This window comes from Paroedura picta, chromosome 5 (genome assembly GCF_049243985.1).
Source record: "Paroedura picta isolate Pp20150507F chromosome 5, Ppicta_v3.0, whole genome shotgun sequence".
NCBI lineage: Eukaryota > Metazoa > Chordata > Lepidosauria > Squamata > Gekkonidae > Paroedura > Paroedura picta.
In genome coordinates, this window is record NC_135373.1 from 115,067,730 (window position 1) to 115,084,825 (window position 17,096).

The 17,096-nt window shown below is 48.9% G+C and overlaps 1 protein-coding gene across 1 annotated transcript; it reads right to left on the reverse strand.

Annotated features, from left to right (window-relative positions):
• Positions 1–83: 83 nt before the first annotated feature.
• ATP6V1E1 (ATPase H+ transporting V1 subunit E1) lies at positions 84–16,609 on the reverse strand. Its single transcript, XM_077340104.1, has 9 exons — positions 16,396–16,609; positions 10,879–10,944; positions 10,012–10,121; positions 8,257–8,323; positions 5,918–6,007; positions 4,193–4,261; positions 3,216–3,310; positions 1,736–1,823; positions 84–687 (listed from the first exon to the last, which is right to left on the reverse strand). Exons 1-9 carry the CDS (start codon positions 16,426–16,428, stop codon positions 625–627), a joined length of 681 nt encoding a protein of 226 aa, XP_077196219.1. The 5' UTR covers positions 16,429–16,609; the 3' UTR covers positions 84–624.
• Positions 16,610–17,096: the final 487 nt, after the last annotated feature.

Consider the following 17,096-nt stretch of genomic DNA (forward strand, 5'->3'; position numbering starts at 1 on the left):
CTGGCCAAAAGCCCCGCCCACTTTCTGAAAGCGCTTGGTGGGCACCCTCCTCCTGGTAACATAGCGATGCAGGACAAAGGGAAAACCCCCTAACTCACATCTCTTTTATTTTAACAAAGAAATTACAGTGTTAGCCTTTTATACTTATATATATATATATCTGTATTCTGAAGCCACATATACAGAACGAAAGGCTGGAGCTGCTCACGTCACGGTGCGCTGTGGCAATCCAAGAGAAACACAAGCTCTGTCTGAACCGAGTATGGACCGAAGGGGAGGTAAGCAGCACGGGGTGGATGACGAGCCTTGTCAAAGGGAACGGCTGAAGCAACATCTGGCTACTGATCCGTCTTCCCGGTTGTACTAAGCCAACCCGAGGGCTGGCTCCTTGCGTCACCCCCCCTTGCTAGGGGCAGAGAAGCCTTCCAGTCTCCTCCCTGGCCAAGCTCAGCACAGCCGGCCTGCGAAAAATAATTTAACCAAAGGGCTTACACAGGACAAGACAGTATATAGCACTGAGTACATGTGGAAGGGACGGGGGATTGCCTGCAGTTTTACTGGGGATGTCCGGGCATCTCCTCTCATTCTGGCGGTGGAAGAGTCTCCACTCTGCTTCCCAGCATCTTAGTCCAGGAACTTCCGGTTGTTGTTGGCGCCAAAGAGTGCCGTTCGGATCTCCGGCATCATCTGTTGAGAGAGAGAAAGATTAGCATTGTGAGCAGTCCGAGGAGTCCTTGATGATAGTGCACGGGATGCCTTGAGAGCCAGTTTGGTGTAGTGGTCAGGAGTGCGGACTTCTAATTTGGCATGCCGGGTTCGATTCTGCACTCCCCCACATGCAACCAGCTGGGTGACCTTGGGCTTGCCACAGCACTGATAAAACTGTTCTGATCGGGCAGTGATATCAGGGCTCTCTCAGCCTCACCCACCCCACAAGGTGTCTGTTGTGGGGAGAAGAAAGGGAAGGAGATTGTAAGCCGCTTTGAGCGTCCTTCAGGCAGGGAAAAGCGGCATATAAGAACCAACTCTTCTTCTTCTTCTTGGGCACAAAGACCCCTCCTTGACCTTGTGTGTGCAAGAGTTCCAACTACAAGGGGGCCGGTGTGAGCTAGGTCACAGGCTGCTGCGGGTCCCCTTCTCCCTGCTCACAAGCCCGATAAGCGGGACTTCCAAGCTGCAACCGTTTCTAAATATTACACCTGAGCCAAGGATCACTTTGTCATGGAATAGGTGCTTCCAATGACGTCATTCTCAGGACTGCAGTGTCACACTACCCCAGCCTTTCCCAACTCTTTAATCATCCTTGCTGGCTTCAGTACTCAGTATGTGTGTTGTCAGAGAGAGAGAGCCTGGAGAAAAGGAGGTTGAGAGGTTGAAAGGTTGTCACTTGGAGGAGGGCAGGATGCTGTTTCCGTTGGCTGCAGAGGAGAGGACACGCAGTAATGGGTTTAAACTACAAGTACAATGATATAGGCTAGATATCAGGAAAAAAAATTTCACAGAGTAGTTCAGCAGTGGAATAGGCTGCCTAAGGAGGTGGTGAGCTCCCCCTCACTGGCAGTCTTCAAGCAAAGGCTGGACACACACTTTTCTTGGATGCTTTAGCCTGATCCTGCGTTGAGCAGGGGGTTGGACTAGATGTGGCCCCTTCCAACTCTATGATTCTGTGAGAAGGGGCATCGTGCCCACTCCAGGGGAGGGAGAGGAAGGAGCAGAGAATTTTGCCCAAGCTCACCTGCTGGGCGATCAGATCCAGCCGGCTCTCCAGAGTGTTAGAGACTTTTATCTTATTGTCACTGCTATAGATTTCAACACCACCAGCTCTGGAAGAGACAATCGTGTTAACAGCTTGGCAGCAAAAGCTCTCCACCCAGGGGACTGCTGTTCTATTACTGTATTGTTGCCTGCGCTGAGCTCCAACCTATGTTGCCCTTCACGAATCTCCTACTTTGTCAGTCCCTTAGTTTGAACTGCAGCCTCACTTTCAAGAGGTCAGCAGTTCAGTCCTTCTTTTCCCATGACTGCCCGTCTGGATGGCTTCGTTCAAGCAAGGAGCCATGTTGGTCTGAAGCAGCAGAACAAATCTGGAGTCCAGGGGCACCTTTAAGACCAACAGGGCCTTATTCAAGGTATGAGATTTCGTGTGTGTGCACGCTCCCTGACACTTCTATGAGACACAAATACCGAGGCTGAGAGTGGGCTTCAATAAGGGTGGCACTTGGAAGAATAAATATTCTAATTGGGGGTGGGGGGCTCCAAGAGATATATTTGGATACATTTTATTACGGTGGGAGACTCTTCATATTGTTTACCACCTTACAGTCCCCATTATTGCATCATATAAGTGTATTTTAAGAGCCTCTTGTGGCACAGAGTGGTAAGGCAGCAGACATGCAGTCTGAAGCTGTCTGCCCATGAGGCTGGGAGTTCAATCCCAGCAGCCGGCTCAAGGTTGACTCAGCCTTCCATCCTTCCAAGGTCGGTAAAATGAGGACCCAGCTTGTTTGCTGGGGGGTAAACGGTAATGACTGGGGAAGGGGATGGCAAACCACCCCGTATTGAGTCTGCCATGAAAACGCTAGAGGGCGTTACCCCAAGGGTCAGACATGACCCAGTACTTGCACAGAGGATACCGTTACCTTTTATAAGTGTATTTAAATATTAGACCACTGAAGCTGCCAAAGCACATTGAAAGTGCATTATCCTATGCGTGCAGAATAGGCCCTGCTTTCAAGGAAAGAAAGAGGCGGTTTGCCTGCCTCTGCATAGCACCCCTAGACTTCCTTCGTGGCCCCCTTTCTGCATGCCAACCAGGGCTGACCATGCCAAGGTTCTGACATCGGGCTAGCTTGTGCTCTCCAGGACCGTTTATGCACTGGAGGTTTCATGCCAGGCTGCAGGCTGGAGTTTTATTCGTGGCAGGTTGCCCCACCTCTTCCCGCACCCAAACCGGGGAGCATTTGGCCCAGTGTGCCTCATCTGCCCCCAATCTTTGCTGAGGCAGTGAAGTTCCCAGTGCATAAACGGTCCAGCTCAGGGCCCCCCACGTGTTACGTACCACTAACCCCTACCAATCAGTGCTGAGTATCGACATGAATGCCGACAACGGCCAGTGCTGAGTTTCTGGCTCCCTGCCCAATTCTAAGCCGCTGAAAATGTTTCTGTGCTGTTTACTCCCCGCAGTTGGGCTTGCTGATATTTGAGATCTTTCTTACATGTCCTCCGACAGAAACGCATCCTGGTCAATGTGAACATCAATTTCTTTTTTGGTAGCCGCTTTGTAGACAGGGATGCTCTTCTGGACGGCATTCTGTAACAGAACGACAAGATTAGAGTCTGGTAAGGGGAAGATGAGATTGTTCGTTTTCTGCATTTATAATCCCCCTTGCTCTATCTGCAATCAAATTCCATGGGAGTCTGCATTGAATGGCCTCCTTTCTCCGTCCCCTGGACTGAGCCGGGTTAAGCGGACTAGCACCGTTCTGGTTTTAATTAACGATAATGTGAAAGTTAAATTTTATATAATTAATAGATGTTATACTGTGGACTTAGTATTGTACACTGTGACTTATGTAAGCCACCCTAGGTCTTTGGGGGGAAGAGCAGCATACAAATATAAGAATAAATAAAAATCTAATGAGAGCCATCTAAGAAACAATGCACCAGGACTCCAAGATCCAAAATAGTAATTATTATTATTATGCAGATGAGCAAAGTGTTCTGCAGGGGCCATGAGCAGGCAAGTGGTCCCTCAGCAAGGCAGGGCCCAAGGATAGCCTTGAAGGTCAAAGCCAATACCTTGAACTTGATCCAGGCCAGAACTGGCTATCAGTGCAGCTGGGTAAGAGTCCTCCAAGATGTATTTGTGTGGACCCTGGCAGCTGCACTGTGCACTAGCTGGAGTTTCCAGGTCAAGGACAGGGGCAGGCCAGCATACAGTGAGTTACAGAAGTCCAATCTAGAGGTGACCTTCCAGTAGCCAAGCAGTCTGGGGACATGTAGGGCACTAATAGCCTCGCCTGGTGCAGATGGAAAATTGCCTGGTGCAGCGAATCATCCAAGGGCCTGGCAGGACTATAATAAGCAAGAGCTGGCCCCGCCTGAGTGCCATTCAATGTTCAGAAGGGTGTCATTTAGGATTGCAGCCTGCCTTCATGCTCACGTGAGCCCACCTGAGCCAGAGAAATCTTACCTTAACTAAGGGAAAGTCCTGCTTCCGGCAACGGACAATCATTCTAGGCTCAAGTAACTGATAAAATCCCTTCATTGAAGAAAGAGGGGGGGAAAAACATTAATGTATGTCTCACGTTGAGTTTACAAATTTAAGAAGCGTGAATTGATTCCATTCAACTTAAACCCAATGTTTATTTAAACCATGAGTACCCCACATTTATTTATTAAATTTATATTCCGCCCTCCCAGAAGACTCAATGGGGACCCAACGCGGCTTACGTTGCTCTCCTCTCTTCCGTTTTCTCTTTGCAACAATAACCCTGTAAGGTAGGTCAGGCTGAAAGTGTGACTGGCTCAAGGTCACCAGGTGAGCTTCAATGGCACGAGCAAGGATTCAAACCTGGGTCTCCGAAAGGCGAGTCTGACTTGCTTAACTACTCACCACACTGGCTCTCAGTGCAACACAATTAAGGAATAGCACATTTTTATATAAGCATGAGAAACACTAGTTAAGTAACAGTAATTGAAGCCTATCGCTCTAAAACTTCAATCAGAAGCCAAATTTAGGACCCTGAAAAGAGTGTTTTTTTACACTGACAAGGACTTAGGCCAAGGTTGGAGCTGGAGGGCCATAGCTATAACGCCTCTGCTTTAACCAAATACAGATTTAGCTACCTGGACTTGAGGAAGACTTCTTGCTGATCTTTAGGGGAAACATATCTCAAATCTTACCAAAGTGGCACAAGACGTGGTGCTACCTTAGATTAAGGCAGACCTTTGGTCTACCCAATGTGGTCTACTCTATTTATTTATTTGTTTGTTTATGCGATTTCTATCCCGCCACCCCCATACAAAGACTCGTGGCAGGTCACAAAGTCCTCATTAAAAATCCCATTAAAACCCCCATTAAAAGGACATGCTGATACAATTTAAAAATACACCTCCAACAGGTGAAATAACAAAAGCCCAAGACTAATACCCACTATCAAGGAGGAGAGGGGGCTTAGCTGGCAACGCCCAGGTGCTAACACCAGCAATGTGGTAATAGGAGGAGGAGGAGGAGGAGAAGGAGAAGAGTTGGTTCTTCTATGCCGCTTTTCTCTACCTGAAGGAGGCTCAAAGCGGCTTACAATCACCTTCCCTTTCCTCTCCCCACAGCAGACACCCTGTGAGGTGGGTGAGGCTGAGAGCCCTAATTTACTGCTCTGTCAGAACAGCTTTATCAGTGCTGTGTTGAGCCCAAAGTCACCCAGCTGGCTGCATGTGGGGGAACAGGGAATCGAACCCAGCATGCCAGATTAGAAGTTGCACTCCTAACCACTACACCAAACTGGCTCTCTTCCAAGATCCTAGCAGGCTCTCCAAGGTCTCAGGAAGAAATCTTTCCCATCACCTGCCACCTGGTCCTTTACCATGGAGCTACTGGGGACTGAACCTGGGACCTTCTACACACAAAGCAAATGCTTGACCACTGGTCTGAGCTACTTCTCCAAAAGGTACAAAATGACATAAAAGCAAAGGTAGCCACAGTAAGCTATATAAGATGTTTCTTTGAGATTACACAACAGGGCCGTCTGCAGCTACACTCCACTTTGAGAACACAGTAAGAGATTCGACCAGGACAAAGGCTTGGGAAACATTCAAACAAGAAAGCTGATTGTGTGGCATCGAAAGCCAGGGGCACAACCGAGGATGCACGCTATCTTGATAGCAAATAGAGGTAGGATACCCGGAGTCTTTTTACCTGTAGAACCAGCCCATCCAACAGCATCTGGTACTTGGCGTTATCCTTCACAACTTTAGACAGTCTCTGCTTAGCTTCGCTCAGCAAATCCTGGAGTAAGAGAAAGATTGCCCGCTCAGTAAAGCCCTTGCGGCCTGATCAGAGTTCAAATTCCCCACTCCACATTTTAACCCACAGGAATCTATATTTGCATCTTTTCAAAGCTAAAGGCTGTCTGTACTTTGCAGCCACAACAGGCTCTTAGGGCAGTTGTTAAGCTTCTTTTGGGAACTTTGGTTGCAGTCTGTGAATCGCCACCCTTCTAGATTTATGAACACAAGCAGTGGCCTTTCCAGGGGCAACTCTTCGGCCCGCCTGTAGCAGAAAACAATGAAGGCTTTACTGTAGCGATCCCCAACCTGTGGGCCGTGGACCACATGTGGTTCTTCGACTAATTGGAGGTGGGCCCCGAAGGACGCCTTCTCCCCCCCCCCCCCGGCCCTTTACAACACACTTCGGGTGTCCTTGTCTCCCATCACTCCCAGATGGGACTATCTCGTTGCAGAGAAACAAGCTCAGGGTTCCCATTGATTTGTCATTGTCATGAGTTAAAATTTCCATGAAAATAAAATGTTCCTTATGTTCATTGTTGTGGTGTGTCTGTATCTTCTATTGAAGGGATGTTTAAACATTACCATAGCGATCAGAGAGCGTTAGGGCAGTGGTTGAGAGTAGAGGAGTAAACTAACCCCCCCCCCACCGGGCCTCAGTAAAAGGCATTGAGTGGTCCCCGGTGAGTGGTCCCCGGTGATAAAAAGGTTGGGGACCACTGCTTTACTGTATTATTAAAAAAGAAGAGTTCTTTTTTATACCCCACTTTTCACTGCCCAAAGGAGTCTTAAAGCAGCTCAGTATTGCCTTCCCTTCCTCTCCCCACAACAGAGACCCTCGGAGGCTGAGGGTCTGTGACTGGTCCAAGGTCACCTAGCTGACTGCATGCGGAGGAGGAATGGGGAATCAAGTCTGGCTCTCCAAGCCCAGCGTCTGCCCCCCTTCACCCCTGTAGCAAGCTGGGTCTCTTAAGGAATGCTGTTCTGCCAGTCCTCCCCCCAGTCGTAGGACATTGCTTCCGAAAGAGGAAGCTGAGCACTCTGTGCATCAGAGGCATGTGATTTATCTCCGGGAGAGAGACAAAGAGAGAGAGCAGGGCCTAAGTTGTGCAACAGTTGATTCGCTTGGCTTCTCCCAATCTTCTCTCCAGCACGCCCAGCAAGCAGGGAGGCGTGCAGCCAGACGGCTCGCTGGCATGACCCACATGCTGCATGGAGATGTAGCTCAGAGCAAGAGGCTCCCCACTCTAGGGATGTGCCATGAGTTCTTCTAAGCATGCAAGGGAATGAGGGAGACCGAGGCTGAGAGATGCTTCTGCTCCAGCCACCAGCTGCTCTGTTACAGTTGACGGCTGCCTGACAGGGAACGATGTAGCCCTCAGCCTGTTGCTTGAGGTGAGCCCGGTTGGATGCTCAGCTGCAAGACGCTCTCCTCCAGGACCCCTGGCATGCTGAAGGAGGCTTCCATTCCTTGCAGGCTCACCCGTACCTTCTCCTCGCTCCTGAGAATGGAAGCATCCCACAGCTGAGTGCCCAAGAGAGAAGGAGCTGGACTCAGGCAACCCACTGGAGGGCGCTTTGTTCTCCAAAGGAGAAGGCAGCAGACCAACTGACAGCTGAAAGCATGGGACCTCTTCGTATGCCACAACCAAACCAATTTAAAGCAAAAAGCTATCAGAGGTAAGCTCAAGGCAACCACCGCATGGGTCTAGAGCAGGGGTAGTCAACCTGTGGCCCCCAGATGTTCATGGACTACAATTCCCATGAGCCCCTGCCAGCGTTTGCTGGCAGGGGCTCATGGGAATTGTAGTCCATGAACATCTGGGGGCCGCAGGTTGACTACCCTAGGTCTAGAGGAATTCTCTGCCATCCTCCTCCTTGTTCCCATCAAGACCTAATGTTCTACTTCTCAGAATTCCCCTAGACCCTGACTTCCTCTATTTGTACAGAATTAGGAGATCTATATTGTGCTGTACTGAGCCTGTGTCAGTGGCTGGTTACAGGAAGACAAGCGCAGGCCACAGTGTATGTGTGTTTGTGGGGTGGGGAGGAATCTCAAGGAACCAGCCTTCTCTGGGTCACATTTCCCCATCCCCGCAAAAGAAAAGCAACAAAAGAGACGGATTCGGAGGCTGGAATGTCTGTGCCCACAAATGATGCCCAAGATACAAAGGAAGCCAGAGGAGGACACAAGGCCTATTTCAGACAATGCATGTCCAGAAGTCATTTGACAATGAGAGAGATACTCACGGCAATCAAGTCGTCTCTCGCTCTGAGGACCTTCAGCCGCGCCTGATTCATCAGGTTGGACATCTGACTGCAAGGCAGACACAAAATTTGAGCACAATAACCGGCTTTAGACAGTGAGACACACACTACTTATAATGCTCCTCGGCCATATGCCCAAGGGTGGGGCTTTCTGGAGTTAAACACCACCTTGGTTGGCGGGGCCGGGGCTCAGGCGTAGAGCATCTGCTCGGCATGCAGAAGATCCTAGGTTCAATCAGGAAGCAGGTAAAGAGAGAGACCTCTGCCTGAGACCCTGGAGCCAGCCTGAGCAGCCAATACTGACCTCAACAGGCCGTTCAGTAAAAAGCAGCTTCCTGTATTGATGTGCACAGGCCTCTCTCGTGAGCCGAAGGGACTCCCTTCCCTGATCCTTCTGCTTCTTACGGCTGGAAGTTTTACAGCTCACCTCTTTGATTTGCCCAAATGTCCCTGCACAATTGTGCTCCCTGAACAATACATTGCAAGGCTACTTAGGAAGAGAGAGTAGTTACTCTACATAGGTACCGCCCCTGGTTAAATAGGATCATAGGCCCAGCAGTTTCCCACTTAATTTTTTCAGCTGTGACTGATTCTGCTAGAATAAAATGGAATCAGAGTTTAAGGTCTTTGCTAACTGGAATAAAATAAAAATTAAAAACCCTGCAAATGAGGTCTGGAATACCTAGAGACAGAGACGAGGCCCAGAATACCTTCGCCCACACCAACCCATAATGAGCATTTTCCTCCTATGAGAAATGACGTTAGCTGAACTTTGTTTGATTGGGACCCACAGGAGAGTTTTTCAGCCGTCGCTCAGTTGGCGGAATTCCCTTCCCCTGAAGGTAGAATTACTACCACCTCTACAGGCCTTCCAGCCCAGAATGAAAACCTTTCTTTCCCGGTGTCCCTTTGGATTGCGTTAAACACTGGGAACGGTTAGAAGCCTCATTGATTTACATCTCATCTTACATTATCTGTTCAGTTTCCCTCTTTAAGAGATGTCACATTATCTCGAGGATTTGCTCTCTTAATTTCGGACAGGGAAGGAGACGCCATAGCCTGCGGCCTTGGAAAGACTGAGTAACTTGTCCGTCTACTGTGAGCCAAACAGGGCATATGTGACTTTTCCTCCTCCCCCCATCCTTTGACTCCAGATAGGCTTGGAGATAGCAAGTAGGCCATGGTCAATCAGAGAGCTCCTTGAATCTGCACCCGGTGCTTAAAACACATTGCTTTGCCAGCAGCTGCCATCACAGCACACGGATCTTCGCTGCGTGATGGAAGGTAAGCTGCGGCAGCAGCCTGGTGGAACACTCTGCCAAGATAGATCTGGGCCCTGTGGGAACTTAGCCAGTTCCACAGGGCTTGTAAGACAGAGCTGTTCTTCCAGGCCTACAGTCAAGGCCTGAGGAGACCACCAAGAAGTGCAGGCCCTGTTGCTGGGAACTGAAGGAGACCTGCTATGAGTTCAATCTGTTGGTTTGGTTGGGGGAAATGGAGAGGACTGTTTTTAGGATCTTATTGACTTGCTCTGCCTCCTTTGGAGGCCATTTTCTGGCTCTGCCCACCATGCTGTGTTCCAGTTCCAAAGGGGCCTGCAGGCTGGAAAAGGCTAAGGACACCTGACCTAAAATTTCCTGCATTCTGCAGGGGCTTGAGCTAGATGACCCTCGAGGTCCCGTCCAACCCTGTGATTCTATGAAAATACGCTCGGCTCGGACCCCTTGTGCAACATACATTTTCTTCTGCTGTTCAATTTGCTTCTCTTTCTTTTCGTAGTACTCCATGATCTTCAGCCTCTGTGTCTGCACAAGGCGACCTTTCTCGATGTTGAATTCTTCTTCAGCCTGCAAGAAAGAATAAAGTTTGAGGCTGGCTGAGAGGACCAGGGAATAGCTGCAGCTTTTGGCCTGACAAGGAGTCTAAACTCCACTTCAAACATTTTTATGGAGTCATGGCTGGAAGCTGGAATGGTCCTAACAGCAGAATCTACTGAAGAGCATATTCACTGCCCATTGAGCTCACTTGTCTTAACTCAAGAGCAGAAACAGCCTAGTTGGCAATTCAGGCCTGCATCTGCTCAGTTTACTCCAGCTGGAAATCTTGTGTGCCATTTGAGCTACAGCACAGAAGTCCATTCCAAGCTCAGTGTAACCTGAAATCCGTCCCAGGCCTTCATTTAGCCTTTGGGCACATTAACTGATGCTTTAATTTTTCTATTTTTCCACAGAATTCAAGCCCATCCAGTTTATTTGAACATAAGAAATAACTTCAGCGTAACTTTAACTAAATAGCAGCTGTCCACTGCATGGGCACGTTTACCTGAGTGCAAGTTCCACTGACCTCAGTGGGATTTACATCTGAGTAAATGTGTCAAGGATCGGGCTGCATGTTATTTCTCAATGTTGGGTCAATCCTTCTACTTTCTCTGCTGAGATATGAAATCCAGCTGCTACAGGGCTTGACCCAAAGAAATGTTGGGTACTGAAGAGGGACTTCTGAACAGGGTGCATGTGGCACAAGCAGGCTTTCACTTTTCTGCAAAACCCGGTGCCTCTTGTGGCCACCTGACCTTCAGGGAATAAGCAAAGTCTTTTTGTTTACCTTCGCATCTATTTCCTCGGCCTTTTCGTTGGCTTCCTGTTCGATGAAAGCCATCATGTGCTTGATCTGCAAGAAAAGGACAGGTGATGATGCCCACAGTTATCACCCATCGCCATCTTCTACAAAGGCAGAAAAAGGAACCTCCAAGCAACTACAAGAATCCAAATACCAGAAAGAGATCGCCCAGTGTGTACGCCCTGCTGTTTGCATTGATCAGCCTCTGGACAAATGGTCTGGAAGCAGCTGGTCCAAATAAGTGGCTATCCTTATTGTCACTTCTCTGCAGCTTCCAGAGCACCTTCAAGACAACAGGAAGGGCATGAAATGCATTGTCACAGAGCGCAAGGGCATCCCTCCTTCAACACAGGGCTGCACAACGTGCAATGCATAAAGAGGACCACAGCCTGCATGTGACCGTTGCCTGCCGGGTGCTCGGAAACCCTGCAGAAAGGCCCTCACAGTGGATATCACTGGTGGTCTTCAGGCAGCGGCTGGACAGATGCCTTTCTTGCTCTAGGCTGATACTGCATTGAGCAGGAGGTTGGACTAGGTGGTCCAAGGGGATGGCCCCTTGCATGACGTCGAACTACTTGCAGCAACTGAAGCATTCTACCAAACATTTTATTTATCATTTTCATTTAAAACTTTTGCAAGCCACCTTTCAACCTTACCTGAGCTCAAGGTGGCTTACAATATAAACAGACGCAAACAACTGTAAAATGCGTAAAAACACAAATAGAAAATCAATTTTACACTGCCAGTAAGCAGGGGAACAGAAATTTCTCCAACACCATCCTGATTAAAACAGCTTCCTCCTAAAGAAGAACTGTTTTTAATCCCATGCTTTTCACTACCCAAAGGAGTCTTAAAGCGGCTTACAGTCGCCTTCTCTTTCCTCTCCCCACAACAGACACCCTGTGAGGGAGGGGAGGCTGAGAGAGCCCTGAGATTACTGAAGAAGAAGAAGAGTTGGTTCTTATATGCCGCTTTTCTCTACCCGAAGGAGGCTCAAAGCGGCTTACAGTCCCCTTCCCTTTCCTCTCCCCACAACAGACCCCCTGTGAGGGAGGTGAGGCTGAGAGAGCCCTGGTATTATTGCTCTGTGAGAGCAGCTCTAAGGTAACTGTGACTGGCCCAAGGTCACCCAACTTGGTTGCATGTGGAGTGGGGAATCAAACCAGTTCTTTAGTTCTTAAGCACTACGCCAAATTGGGTTGAGTGAGTGGTGGAGGGGGGAGGCACACCTCTCTGGAAAGGCTGTTCCATAACTGGGGTGGGGGGGGGGATATCTATTTTCTGCAGTCAGTAGACAACTACATAACACATTGCTTGCAACACCAGGCGACATTAGCTTTCAAATTCTTTTGATGCTGGATTTATAACTTTTCCACAGCACGAAACATACAACATACAATGAGGAGGAAACGGTTTGATCTCCAGTGGCTGAGTTTGTATAAAACATCTACACTGCGCTCATCACCTGGGAGGGAAGGCTGCTTTGCTGACATGGGCTGGCTAGATGCAGTCTTCTGCAGAATATTCTACCCCAGACTTAGGTCAGGGCAGTTCTGCTGGGACAGGCACGATTTACAGTCAACAGGGCATGCTCCTGCGCACAATCCACAGTGTGTGTTGTAAGTTTCCACTGCAACCGGAGGTTCCTTCTGATAAAGTATTATCTAAACCAGGGGTAGTCAACCTGTGGTCCTCCAGATGTTCATGGACTACAATTCCCATGAGCCCCTGCCAGCTGGCAGGCGCTCATGGGAATTGTAGTCCATGAACATCTGGAGGACCACAGGTTGACTACCCGTGATCTAAGAGCTATTTTATAGAGATAGTTTTTAAAAAGAGAAAGAATCTTGATCGCTTTTCTGCAGAAGCCTCAACACAATATTAGGCAAGCCCCTGTGGATATTACAGCTGCCATTTTACACACACTTACTTGAGAGCAAGTCCCTCTGAATAGTGGGGCTTGCTTCTGAGTAAAAATGCAGGGTTAAATCACAAGGGCTTCATAAAGAGAAGGGAAAGACCCATTCCAGGTAAAGGAACGAGCCAGCTTGGTGTAGTGGTTAGGAGTGCGGACTTCTAATCTGATGAGCCAGGTTTGATTCCCTGCTTCTCCCTCCTTGGCTCGCCACAGCACTGATAAAGCTGTTCTGACCAAGCAGTTCTCTCAGGGCTCTCTCAGCCTCACCTCCCTCACAGGGTGTCTGTTGTGGGGAGAGGAAAGGGAAGGCAAGTGTAATCCATTTGGGGATTCCTTCTGGTAAAGAAAAGAGGCATATAAGAACTAACTCTTCTTCTAAATGGGGAGGAACCCATTCCAGGTTATTCTTTCTGCCTTTCTTCCTGTTATAAGATGTATACTTTGATCCTTGGTCCAAATGGCTACACAAGAGTTGCTTACAGGACTTTAGGACCCCCTCGCATTGCCACTCCACACTGTAAACTGCATTAGCAGAGACAAGGCTAATGTTATCAGAAGGCACTTCCTGGAGGAGCCCTCGTGAGACAGAGAACCAGGACACTCAATGTTTCATTAAACAAAATTTTCCCACCAGTGTCCCTCCCCCAAATATTCAGCCTCCTGAGTCAGAATTTCCCATTTTCATCAACAGGCATGAGCGTTAACAATTGCTTCCAGTTCTTCCTTTCCATTCATGAGCCCCCCTTGACTGCCTTCCTACACATATTCAGCGCCAGCCGTCCAGATGTTTTAAACATGCAGCTTGCTTAGCTCTCTTTCTTGCTTCACACACTGAAGATCAAATAAGACTCCTCTGGCCACCTGCGTCTTCCCAAGGTCTTTGCTTACTGTCAACATCATGCTATGTTGAAATAAAACATCCCTTATTGAAAGGCACCAAGCCTGCAGACACTCTGTAGGCTGGGGTGGCCAAACTGTGGCTCTTCAGATGTTCATAGACTACAAGTACCATGCCTGCAAGGGCTCATGGGAATTGTAGTCCATGAACATCTAGAGACCCAGTTTGGCCACCCCGGCGAGGTTCTCACAATGGATGACAAGCCCCAACGGTCCAAACAGCACCCTGTGTCTTTTAACTTCAAAATGTTCAGTTTCGTGTTGCAGCCTACGCAGACAGTCTCACGGTCTATGGTGCAATTTGTGCACCCGTAAAGAGAACAAAAGCAGAGAGAAAAAGAGAAGTGGCAAAGAAATATTCTGAACAAATAAATATCTCCATGATTTGCTCAGGCTGGAAACAAGCAAGTGCTGAAATCCATCTTAAGTTGAGAAAATGATTTAACTACAACTCAGTAAAAAAAAGGGGGTATAGGAATATGAAGATTGTCTCTAATCTCACAGGAATTTCTTCCAGCCTCTATTTTATATTCTGTCCAAAACAGCACAAAAATCTAGCCATCTGTTCTGCCATTTATTTCTGTATGACAAATTAACATCCGACCCAAAATACCTCTGCTTCAGGCAACTCACCTTGCCCACCCTCCTTCCCATGAACAATATGTGTTAAATACTATGTATATAGTAACAATTGAGGATATAAAAATTAAGGGTGGCAATTATTCTGAGGCTGAAATCAACTGAAAGCTTTGATCTTACATACGTTTTCTACCTTTGAGTATTTTCTCACGTCATTTTCATGGCAAAGAAATCTTTCGCCCCAAGGGCACAGCTCAAGGTCATATGAATTAGGATAGTTAGCCCTTTAAACAATGCCCACTTGTACCCAAAACTCAGGTAGTCAGACGGTATTCTTTTCACAATTTCTACAGTACTTTATGGGATATCAAGAGCAGATTGGCGTTTGTGTGCGAAGAACTCAAACAGGGTTGGCCTTCCACATTAATTCAAAGATATCTACCATGTGGCTCAATACATCATGATGTGAATCTCACTAATCTTTTTACTATTTCTATTACTACAGGTTAGAGGTGCATAGAAATTTCAAGAATGTTTATTCAGAAAACCGAGTTATGTTGCATTTCTCAGGGCTTCCTTCCCATCCAATTTACGCTTCCTTAGAAGTAAGTTCTAAGAGAGATTTCCTCCCAACTAAGCATTCATAAAAATGAATTGCAGGTCTTGGAGAATTACAAAATGTTCCTCTCAGACTAACAAGTCTTCTGTTCTGACACATAACACAGGGACATTGACTTCCTAGCACAGGTAAAATCAAGTGGGTTGCCGCATTGGTCTAAAGCAACAGAACAATGTTTGAGTCCAGTGGCATTTTGAAGACCAAGCAAGTTAAATTCTGGGAATGAGCTTTCATGTGCAAGCACACTGCTTCAGATTCTAGCAAAAGTTATGCCTGCTACACTCTGATCCCAGCCATGCTTGCGCTCCCTGGAAAGCACAACTAGAGCTACAAGAATCCTCACATTTGAGTCTGGCTGCACCTTAGAAAGGAACCAGTTTTGGGGATGTAAGCTTTTGAGAGTAACAGGAAGCTTGGCTCTAGCTGCTCTACATGAGATTAAAAGGCTTCCCCCTGGAGGGATAAAAATCATTTTTCCAAGGTTACAATGTATAAAATCAAACTACATCTGTCCAGCCCAAAGACAGTTTCTTCCCTTATTCATATCAGCCTCCATCTCTTTTCCCTTTCCTAACTATCTTGCTCTTGTCAAACTTAAAATTGCAACCTCCTTGGGGCAGGCACCAGCCTCCAAGTACCCTAAGACAGACCATGACCTACCCATTGCTAGCCCCACAGAAACCTCATCATGCTTCATTACTCTTCACCCCTCTACTGGTTCCCATCCCAGCCTCTTCCCCACCCACCCCCTAAGTCTTTTTTTAAAAATCAAACAGAAATTTTAAAGAAAGGAAAACTAAACCTATAGCAGCTATAGCTGACACTTGACAGTACACATCTTGTCCTTTTACACCACTCTACTATTGCAGCCAGCGCACTGCATTTTCTCCAAAGGTCACATTTCCCCCAGGGTTTCCACATGCAGCCTGAAAGTCGATTCCTGCTTTCTACCTCAACATTTTCTTCCCTTTAACCACATAACCTACTGCTGGGCCCCACTTTCTCCTGAACTCCCCTTGTTGACTTGCTCTGCACCCAACATGGAAGCCTGGCCTCTAGTCCCACATACCCCCCCCCCCTTCCAAGGGCGGCCAAAGCGTGTCCCTCTAGAGCAGGGGTAGTCAACCTGTGGTCCTCCAGATATCCATGGACTACAATTCCCATGAGCCCCTGCCAGCAAATGCGGACAGGGGCTCATGGGAATTGTAGTCCATGGACATCTGGAGGACCACAGGTTGACTACCCCTGCTCTAGATGCCCACGGCCTACAACTCCCATGAGTCCCTGCCCGCATAACCCGGGCAGGGGCTCACGGTTATTGTAGTCCATGGCCACCTGGAGAGCCACAGTTTGGCCACCCCGGCGTGATCTAGCTCGCGCCCTTCGCCTCCCTAGACGCGGATGCAGCCCGGCAGGCCGTGCGAACGACCCCTTCCCTCCGCTAGCCCCGGGGGCGCCTGGAGGAAGGAAGAGGGGGAACCTCCCGGACCTGCTTCTGGACGTCGGCATCGCTGAGCGCCATGGCGGCGGCGGAGAAGGAGGACGAGGGCTTGGAGGGCGGCGAGAGAGCAGGAGCAGCGGAGAGGCAGCGACGCGTCCGCTCAGGCCGGCCTCGACAGCGACACAAGCCGATCCGGGTCGCGTCCCCGCCGGCTGCGGCCTCAGCGCCCTCGCTCGCTCACTCGTGATTCCCTCGCGCGGAGCCAATCGGGAGCCGAGCTCGCGGTGGCGTCACCGAAGGGCCGCGGCGCCTGCGCGGAGGCCCTCGGGAGGGGTGAAGGGAGGAGAAGCCGAGGAGGGCGGGGCTTAACCCTTTCCCGGCTGGAGGCATGCGCGGGTCAGCTGTGGGTTGGGAAAGGCTTGGGGAGGTTGGGGGCGGAGCTGGGTGTGGGGACAGGGCGGGGCCTCGGTGGAGTCCAGCCTCCCAAGCAGTCAAGGGTGGCTCTCCGTATGACCATGGACTACAATTCCTATGAGCCCCTGCTCGGACTAGGCTTCTGGGGAAAGGATCTTTCTCATTGGGGGGGGGGGGGGTTGCCAGCTCTGGGTTGGGACTTGAGGAAATACCTGGAGAATTTTGGGGTGGAACTGGGTGTGGTATTGGGACCGGGAGGGGCCTCAGTGGAGTATAAAGCTATCTAGTCCTTTCAAAGCAGGTATTTTTTTTCAGAGGAGCTTATTTCTTTAGTC